General features: G+C 37.0%; 2 protein-coding genes across 3 annotated transcripts; one reads left to right on the top strand and one right to left on the bottom strand.

The window, feature by feature from the left end:
• Positions 1 to 1876, top strand: LOC137741711 (ras-related protein RABA1f-like). The gene is made up of 2 exons (XM_068481420.1): positions 1 to 367; positions 1126 to 1876. Exons 1-2 carry the CDS (start codon positions 150 to 152, stop codon positions 1556 to 1558), a joined length of 651 nt encoding a protein of 216 aa, XP_068337521.1. The 5' UTR covers positions 1 to 149; the 3' UTR covers positions 1559 to 1876.
• A 1486-nt stretch (positions 1877 to 3362) lies between these two features.
• LOC137742206 (probable E3 ubiquitin-protein ligase ZFP1) lies at positions 3363 to 8836 on the bottom strand. Of its 2 annotated transcripts, XM_068481998.1 has the most exons (7): positions 8711 to 8836; positions 8462 to 8520; positions 5224 to 6108; positions 4624 to 5018; positions 4362 to 4454; positions 3982 to 4149; positions 3363 to 3828 (listed from the first exon to the last, which is right to left on the bottom strand). In XM_068481998.1, the coding sequence occupies exons 3-7, from the start codon at positions 6068 to 6070 to the stop codon at positions 3682 to 3684; spliced, it is 1650 nt and encodes a 549-aa protein (XP_068338099.1). In that variant the 5' UTR covers positions 6071 to 6108; positions 8462 to 8520; positions 8711 to 8836; the 3' UTR covers positions 3363 to 3681. The 2 variants fall into 2 exon arrangements, with proteins under 2 accessions (XP_068338099.1, XP_068338100.1); XM_068481999.1 differs by lacking the exons at positions 8462 to 8520; positions 8711 to 8836 and adding an exon at positions 6200 to 6630.
• Between the last annotated feature and the right edge of the window lie 619 nt (positions 8837 to 9455).

Consider the following 9455-nt stretch of genomic DNA (forward strand, 5'->3'; position numbering starts at 1 on the left):
CCGTCCTCCTTCATTCCATGCCTCCGAGTCCGAGGCGCTCTTCCAATTGAATAAATCCGGGGACCCAATTCGGATCCGACCCGGAAACCAGAACCCAACCGAACCTAACCGCCGAGTCGAATTTGGATTTGTGAGGGAGGAGGGCAGCCATGGCGTACAGGGCCGATGACGACTATGACTATCTGTTCAAGGTGGTGCTGATTGGCGACTCCGGCGTCGGAAAATCCAACCTTTTGTCGAGATTCACGCGCAACGAGTTCAGCCTCGAGTCGAAGTCGACGATCGGCGTCGAGTTCGCCACTCGGAGTATCCACGTTGATGAGAAGATCGTCAAGGCCCAGATTTGGGACACCGCTGGCCAAGAAAGGTTTTTAACTTTCTCGACCAATTCATACTTTGATCATTTCAATCTGTTTGCCTCTTTTTATGTTGTTCTTGTTATGGGATTTGGGTAAATGGGTGATTTGATGATGAGAAAATGTGGGGAAATGGGTAATTGGGTGCTGAGAAAATGTGGGAAAATTGAAGGGACTGTTTAGAGATTTCGTTCGCCATACGAATCGAGATCTGTCAGCGAATTGGGTTTTATTTTTGTTTTCGGTTTATTGTTTGAGCGCTGAACAGAATCTGACACCAATGTAAGATCACTGCTGAATTTGAACATGTTCTCGTGTATTGAATAATAGAATTATCAAATTAAGAAAATGTAAGCTATAATCTCAAAAGAATTGAGCATCGAAAAAGTACATGTTTAGTTCTTTCTGCTTGGTTCATTGCAGAAAGATAAACTTTTGAACAGTATAAGTAGGTCATCAGGTATGTGAAGATGTCTCCTGTACCGTCAGATGTAAATCCAACAAGGGATTCTACTAATGTGGCTCTATGTGTTGAATAGTGTGTTTTTGGGAAATAGGATTGGTACTGAATATTCGTTGCTTTCCTTCTACCGAGCAGATGTAGTCCTTAGTTTGTGTTGCTGAACCTTTTCGGTAGCAGACTAGAAGATTTGAGATAATAGGTTTCAGGGCATTTAATAATTTGTTATTTTGATGTGGTTGCTGTTGTCATTTGTGAATGATGATTGCCTGAATTTTAAGTTTTGAGTAATTTTTTCTTTTGTTGAAGGTACCGTGCAATCACAAGTGCATACTACCGAGGAGCTGTTGGCGCTTTGCTTGTCTATGACGTCACCAGGCATGTGACATTTGAGAATGTTGAGAGATGGTTAAAGGAGCTACGGGATCACACAGACTCCAACATTGTGATAATGCTCGTGGGTAACAAAGCTGACCTGCGTCACCTGCGTGCTGTTTCTGTTGAGGATGCCAAGGCTTTTGCTGAGAGAGAAAACACCTTCTTTATGGAGACATCAGCACTCGAGTCTATGAACGTTGAAAATGCTTTCACTGAAGTCCTAACACAGATATACCATGTAGTCAGCCGGAAAGCACTAGAAGTCGGAGATGATCCTGCAGCATTGCCCAAGGGACAGACCATAAATGTCGGAAACAAGGATGACGTTTCTGCTGTTAAGAAAGATGGTTGCTGTTCTGCATAATCGTGAGAGCGATAGGTCAAGCTGAAGGGTGTCGTCTTCTCATTTTGCTGCCCCTAAAGTTTCAAGATTTGTACCTGTCAACACATGGAATTTGTCGTTAACTTTTTACCGTATGGTATTGCTTGTGTTTTTTGGGGTCGGCTCTTAGTTTTGGAGTCAAAAGAAATGTCACAGCTTCCGTCTTATGTCAATTTCTTGATTATTTACCTACGATCTTTTGTTGATACTTTCGTTTGCTCTAGTTTAGGAACAGTTTCTGGATAATTTTTTTGTATCGGATGGATGATTAGTTGAATGTATGATGATTTAGCGTCTTCCCTTTTATGGCTCACATAAGTACATTGCCAGTCGAAAAGGTTTTACATCATAACACGAGGCGGTTTTAAGGACTCCGAAACATTTTCGAGTTGAGGGATCAAAATATAACTCGAGGACACTTTCAGTGACCATTGTTACGATTAAGTCAAAATCTTTTACACCGTTTTTATCTACCAGAAGAAAATTCTAGAATGCTGTAGAGTACGAGGTACTTCGTGTGTTTTAACCATTAGATTTTAATTTTTTATTTTCAAATAAAAATTTATGGTCAAAAACATCTGGAGTCCGCCATACTCAGGGTGCTATGGAGGAGACTGCTTTCTAAAGCGACTACCATTAAACCTTTTTGATTTAAAAACCTTAGACCAATGACACTTAGTACTATGGTCTAGTGGTATTCCTCTTCATTTGTAAGTGAGAATATTCAATTCTTGCCACAAACGACTTCGAGCAAAATTATTATGGTTAGCCCACTATGAGGCTTAAACCTGATTTGGTACTAAGGTGATTCTCAAAAAAGCTGGTATCAAAAAAAGCTGGGAGCTGTTTTTGTGTTTGGTAAACATTCAGCTTCAGCTTTTTTTCACAGTTTTTTGTGAAAAAAAGTCAAAAACAAGAAGCTGCAAAACCCAGCTTTGAAAAACCGGCTTTTTTTCACATCTGTTTTACATAAAAGTTTACCAAACACTATAATACTGCTTTTTTTTTTTTTTTTTTTTCAAAAGCACTTTTACAAAAAAGTTTACCAAACACTCAACTGCTTTATTTCACAGCTGCTTATTCTCACAGCACAGCAAAAGCAATTTTTTTTTCAAAGCACAACAATACCAAACTAGCCATTACACCGCTCCCCCACCTCTTAGTGTAAATAATATCGCATGTAAAAATAAAAATAAAAATAAAAAATAAAACCTTGGACCAATAAATTTATGTATTTTGTTTAATCAAGTAAATTTATGAATTTAAAAATATTTTAAAAAAACAAATTGTACATTATTCAATGTAATATATTGTTCTATTTCATGAACATTTAACCAAGCAAAAACTCTATTCAAGTAAAAAAAAAGCCATAGTAACACAACACACCATACATACATCAATGGCTTCTCGTGTCAAAGGTGTAAAGAAATCAGGAAACTATTAATTTATGTATTGCGTGAGACTTGTATGAATTTTTTTATGATGTTTAATATTATAAATTTCGCAAACTATTAACATAACACATTATTCTCAAGTCAAGACCGACCTAAAATATTATTTAATCGTGATTATTAATTAATTAGATATCAAATTATTGAAGTGTTACTATATTTTGTTAAATAGATTCTCAAATTTAGAGATTATAATCTCTCAAAAGAATCTCATAGCTTGTTGTACCATATTCTATATCCAATTAGTCACCAACGGAGCTACACACCACAAACATGCAACATGAAATTTACAGTGCCTAATATCAACATAAGAAACAAAAACATTAAATTCTCATTCATAGTCATAATTCAGCATCGACCGATCATTTTTCATCGACAAAGATGAATTATTCAAAAAAATAAACAAATAGTTGGCACAAATGAACAAAATGTGGCTTAATTACCAAGAGTAATACCGCAGAGGCAGAATAATAAAATTAAAAAAAAAAAAAAAAAAACAAAAAGGTCTGTACAAGTTTGATAGGTACACGACCAATGTTGGTAACAATTGGTCGATATATATTATATGCCGGTGCATATACAAAAATATATAACAAAATAAAGTTAGATGAAAGAACAAAGGAAGAATCCTTTGTCATTCAACTGTCGCCCCTTCTATACATTCTTCTTCCCTGTGTTCAACGCTTCGGATTTGCAGACAGGGCAGACATTTTTCACAAGCAACCACTTCTTCAAGCAACTTGCATGATACTCGTGTCCGCAATGGAGAATTCCTATCTTCTCGCGGTTCTTGTAATTATCCTGTAAAATGCCGAACGCAACAATGGTGAATTGACCAGCAAGATCGTATTTTTTTTTTTAAACAGTAACTATTAGAGATTCACAAGTATGAAGCTACTCAATTGCACGTAACTATCAAGACGAAAAAATATGTTGGAACAAGTTTTATGGTACCTGGCATATAATGCAGGAATCGGCTTCCTTCTCTGGGGATCCAGCATCTTCGAGGTTTAAATTAATTGAAGTTGATAAATAAGACCTTGTCTTTAGTTGTTTTCTAATGGCCTCATCTGACAACCCAGTGCTTACATGGCCAATTTGCTCCCCCAATGCAAGAAGCTCCTGCAGTCGAAAGTGGGGTTTTCAGGTTAAAACTCTGCAGAAGTAGCATAACTATCGGAATAACAGAATAAAAGTGGTAAGAACATAAATATATCTGAGAATCCATTGGCATAGCTAAGGAACTCTTTTATCTTTTGCTTATCTGCACGATTCCGCAATTCGTTGATGTATCTAAATGAACAAGTAGGTAAGAATGGAACTACTTCAGTTACCTCATATGACATGTCCTCTATGTCCAACCGCATGTCTCTGTGCTGGTCAAGAAAGCTTCCATAAAAGTTGGGAACATCTACTATGACACCCTCCTACAAAAAAATTCCAAAAAGGTTCAGCCAAATATAATCTCAAACGTAGATGGTAAATACTAAATGCATATACCATATACTTCCAAATAACACACAAACAATATATGTGAGTATGTGTGTGTGGAGAGAGAGAGAGAGAGAGAGAGAGAGAGAGAGAGAGAGAGATTACATCAGCCTGAAGAACTCTGAAGTGGGGAAGGTTCTGGTGTCTTAAAGCTGCCTCGGGAATAACTCCTTGGTGTGGCCTGTATACCCTAAAACCATTCGAGGGAATAGATCCTGGTTGCCTACGACCAATCTCCAAACCATTCTGAGAAGGATTCATGGTGCTGCGCGAGGAACTTGTGGGTAATCTATATGAAGCTGCTGTGGCACCCTGGGGGATAAAATTAAGGTTGTGGCCTCTTAATCCTTGCATGGGTGGTGCTACACGTTGATTATGATGGTGGTGGTTGAGCGGAGGAGGATGCCGGAGAATAGAGGAATTTCTGTTGCTAGATGAATCATGATATCTTTGCATACCCATGTTCGCGCTGTCCATAGAACCTACTGTGACATTACCCCCTGTGAGAATGAGCCACAGAGAGTGAGTGTTCCAATTAATAATTAGCACACTGATCATTAAATTAAGACACATAGGTGTGTTTCCTTAATTAGATCAATATGTTGTAAGAGCAACTGAAACATGACTTTTCAGACATTAAATGACCTAAAGCAGATGCAAATAGGAATCCAATTATAAGGGAAGAAAATACAAGCCAGTACTGACCGTGCATAAAAGGAATAGTAGGAACTGGATTCCAGGATGGAGAACTTCCATCCCCACTGTTACTACTTAAATGTTGATCCAACCAAAGTGTTCCAGCCGGCTGAAAGTGCTGACCCGCATAATTTACTTGATTTAGAAGGTTATGGTCATGTGTCATAACAGAATCAAGCCCAGTTGTAGCTGATCTGTTCCTCATATTACTCTGAGGTCCTGCTTCCATAATTGGTGGATTGCCAGTTCCCGCATACTGAGGCAAGGCATAAGTTACAGCATCCATTACAGCAACTCCATCAGGATTCCTCAAATTCAAAGGAGGCACTGAAGAACTAGGGGTTGCAAAGGCATTAAGATATTGGAAATTCCCTGGTAGGCCTTCAGGGTTTTTTCTCTTAAACTGACCTCTAGCATCATCCATTATGCGATTATTTCTACCATACTCATCTGCAGAAATCCCAATGGCTCCATAATGGCTAGAAGATGGCGACGGATCAGAAGCACCATGATTTAGAGGAACAGGTAACACCCCAGTACTAGACGAAGGAGTCATGTACGAATAATAATAGTTGGCTGGAGTCGCAACGCCCAAATCAAGATTATGATGATGCTGAACACCAGTGTACTGGGCCATCCCGTAGAGTGCGGCATTATCATAACCCTCGGGTAAATGTTGGGCATCAAAACGAGTAGTGCCCCCTGAAGCTGTTACCATTGTGTGAACATTGTGCTGTTGGATACTAGAAGCGCCCCCAAAATGGACGGAGGGTGGGGGACAGAGATAACCTTCCCCTTGTTGATTCATTTCCAAATCGATCATCTGACTAGGGCATAGCATATTTCTTTGCCCCATTGAAGTCTCAAATAATCCCTTCACTCCAGCCAAGGTATCTACAAAAATCAGTCAAATGATCAGTTAGGACATTATAGAACATGGAACGAGTCAAAAAATAACATTTAGATGCATACACGGTCCAGTTACCTGCTTCACAGTGAGCAAGGAGTTCCAGGGTTACCAACTTTTTGGGATCCACTATACATTGTGATTCAATTATCTAAACCATTTATTTTTAAAGTGTCCATTTAAGGATCATGCCAAAAATAATCCAAATACGCAATCATTTAACCACTTGATTATCCTCAGCTATTATTTTAGTGTTTACAGACAATATAAGTGTCCATCTAGTAGCTGAAAGGTTGGTTGACCGTGGAATTCCTCACTCCCCGTGGAGTGGGTGAACAGGTCTATATGTTATACCCTCCAACGTTCAAACTTTAGCACTAATTTCCTTTGCCATCCTTTATGAATGATTCAGTTAAATTATAAACAATCTTTGAAAAATAAAAATAAGGTCATTTTATATATAAATTTTTTTGTTCAAAGAAGAAGAAGCAGATAAAAACAAAAAACCAAAAAAATAAAAAAAAATAAAAAAAACCCGGTCATATAGTCTTCTAGAGTAAGAAGTTCAAATCTTGTACCTAAGCACAACCGATGTCACTGTCAATCACAATAAAAATAACCTAAGGTTTGGTAGAACATCTGAATCAATCTTCCAATTAAGGCTCGGTCAATTATACAGTAACATGGTAACTGAAATTTGATACTCAAAATGCACAAATCATCATAGAAACTCAAGCAAAAGATTAGTCCATGCAGCCACAATAACAGGGTGATCACACTGACCACAAAATACTTCAGGAGTGGAAGGAAAGCATAAGAAAACCCTCAAGAAGCAAAAAATATCTCAAAAAGAAAACTGTTTCTTTCATCCGCCGTACGAGATAATGTGAACTCTTTAGGTTGCCAAAAATCCAATTATCCATTCTTTTTAAAGGTAACTAAAATCATGAATCCCCATTCCCTAGTGAAACATGATGAAAGATAAGCATACTTTGATAAAACAAATACCCACTGCTTGTCTTAGTCTACTACTCTCTACCACAAGTTTGTAACCTTAAAAGATACCATGTGCACCTGAAACTAAAGGAAGGGGGAAGCACAGGTTTCTCTGTTAAAAAATATTTTTAAGAAAATGTGGGAGAGAAGTTCACTCTTCCAAATTTATACCAACAAATATTACCTTTCTCATCACATCCCATAAACCATACAAAGAAGTCTTATCCATGACTTTGTCCAAACTAATTCCATACATAACTTCCTATTCTCCTCAGAAAGTCAAAAACTTCCCCATTATTGATTAACCCATCTACCAAAGAATCCCACTCGGCCATACACACGTTTAAGCAGTGGCGGATGCATTGAGGGGCAGCTGACCCTCCGAACTTCGGTGAACGTCCATGGATACCTTGGGTGCTGACCCTCCGAACTTCAGTGAATGTCCATGGATACCTTGGGTGCTGCCCTTTTGAAGATTAGAGTTGGCTTCATACATGCCCTCCAACTAACTTCAGGCCTACCAAGACTTGGTGAATGTCCATGGATACCTTGGCTGTTGCCTCTTGCATACATTAACAGGTGTGCAATATGCCTTTCCAAATGACTTCAGGCCTACAAGACTCAATGAAATGGCAAATGCATGCTATTTCTGGTAAAAAAATTTGCACGCTGCGCAAGCTATTCTTACTGACCTCCTAATATTATTTCCTGGATCCGCCGCGTTTAAGTGTAGCATTGATCTCATGTTCACAAACAATACGTCCTTTTTCGATTCAAACCTAGGATCTTCATACTCACCTCACCCTTCTCATGCCACTTGAGCTAAGGTTCACGGGCGAAAACAAACAAAACACTCCAAATCAATGTAATCAGCGGTTACGTGCGAATTATCATAATTATGAGATTCCATGAGCTACGAAAAACAAGTCCTATATTGACAAACCTCGTGAAGAAAGAGAATCAAGCGACAGAAAATACAATACCACACAGCTTTAGACCATACAATCACAGATTAGACCATGAAATCTAATATAACATATAAAAAAATTAAAAAAAAAAAAAAAAAAAAGTAACATGCAGATGATAACTTCAACAAACTTGGTTCCATAAATTCGTGTACCGTTGGATATATATAAATTACCCCTTAGTTTTGCTCATCAGTTTAATGGGGGGCAAATTATATGTAATATTTATTTAAATTTGAAGTTTTTTTTTTTTTTTTTTTTTTTATAATTTCTTTGACTTTGCTAAGAAAATCAGAAGAAACCCAAATTTATTTCAACAAAAAATAAATAAATTTCCCGAACTCTTAGAAAAAAATTAACATAAGTACAAATTACATACTTTATTATCATAAACAAAGGGATTATATCCGAAGAATGCCGAATTTCTTCAAAAAGTTCCTGCAAAAGAAAAAAAAAAAAATACCCAATTCAAATCGTCGAAATTGTAATCGGAAAGAGCAAAAAACCCTAGAGCTCAAATTAAACGCTAACGGCCATAAAAGCTTCAAAATTTGCAGCAAATAAAGGGAAAATCATGAAAAAGTTTGAGAATTTCAGTGAAATCGGCGTAGAAAAAAAAAAACCTCACCGTAACGAAAACCGATCAAAGCAAGCGAGATCGAAAAGGGTACTCCCAGAGAGAGAGAGAGAGAGAGAGAGGGGAGAGAGAATGGGGAATTCAATGTAATTGGGACACAGAGAGAATTGAAATTCTGGGTGTTGTTATTTTATATCCAGGAATCAGGATTGAAAGGAATATTGATTTTATATACGGTTTAATGGCTCTGAGTTTCTAATTCTGACCGTTTATAATTTAATTTTTCAAAAAGGAAAACAAATTTAATAATTTTTTAATTTTATTTCCAGTTTTTCTTCGGTCACTTTTTTCGATTCCAGTTACGACTTAGGTGGTTCTGTTTTTATTAGCTAATAATTAGGTTTATTAAAATCTAATTTTTTATTTATTTCAATTAAATTATGTAAAAATTAGATTGGATTTTGTATTTTCTAATGGAGATTTTACTTGCCCAATAACAACGTTAGTTTTCTGTTTCTCGAAGGCAAGTTACACACACCTGACCTGTTAGAGAGATTTTATAGTGAGCTTGGAATACAAGGCTAAATACTACGTGTTATTATATAATTTAAAAAACAATTAACCTGTTATATAATTGTATGATAATATATAGTTCTGTTCTGTGTTTTGAACACTAAAAATTCTCTCGACTTGTTAAGGCCTTACTCATGCATTAATTTTTGCACCTTTGTTTTTTAGGAAAGAAAATAAAGTGTAGGTGGATCAAAAAATCATTGGACTTTTACTACATTTAATC

The sequence above is a fragment of the Pyrus communis genome, chromosome 8 (assembly GCF_963583255.1).
Source record: "Pyrus communis chromosome 8, drPyrComm1.1, whole genome shotgun sequence".
NCBI lineage: Eukaryota > Viridiplantae > Streptophyta > Magnoliopsida > Rosales > Rosaceae > Pyrus > Pyrus communis.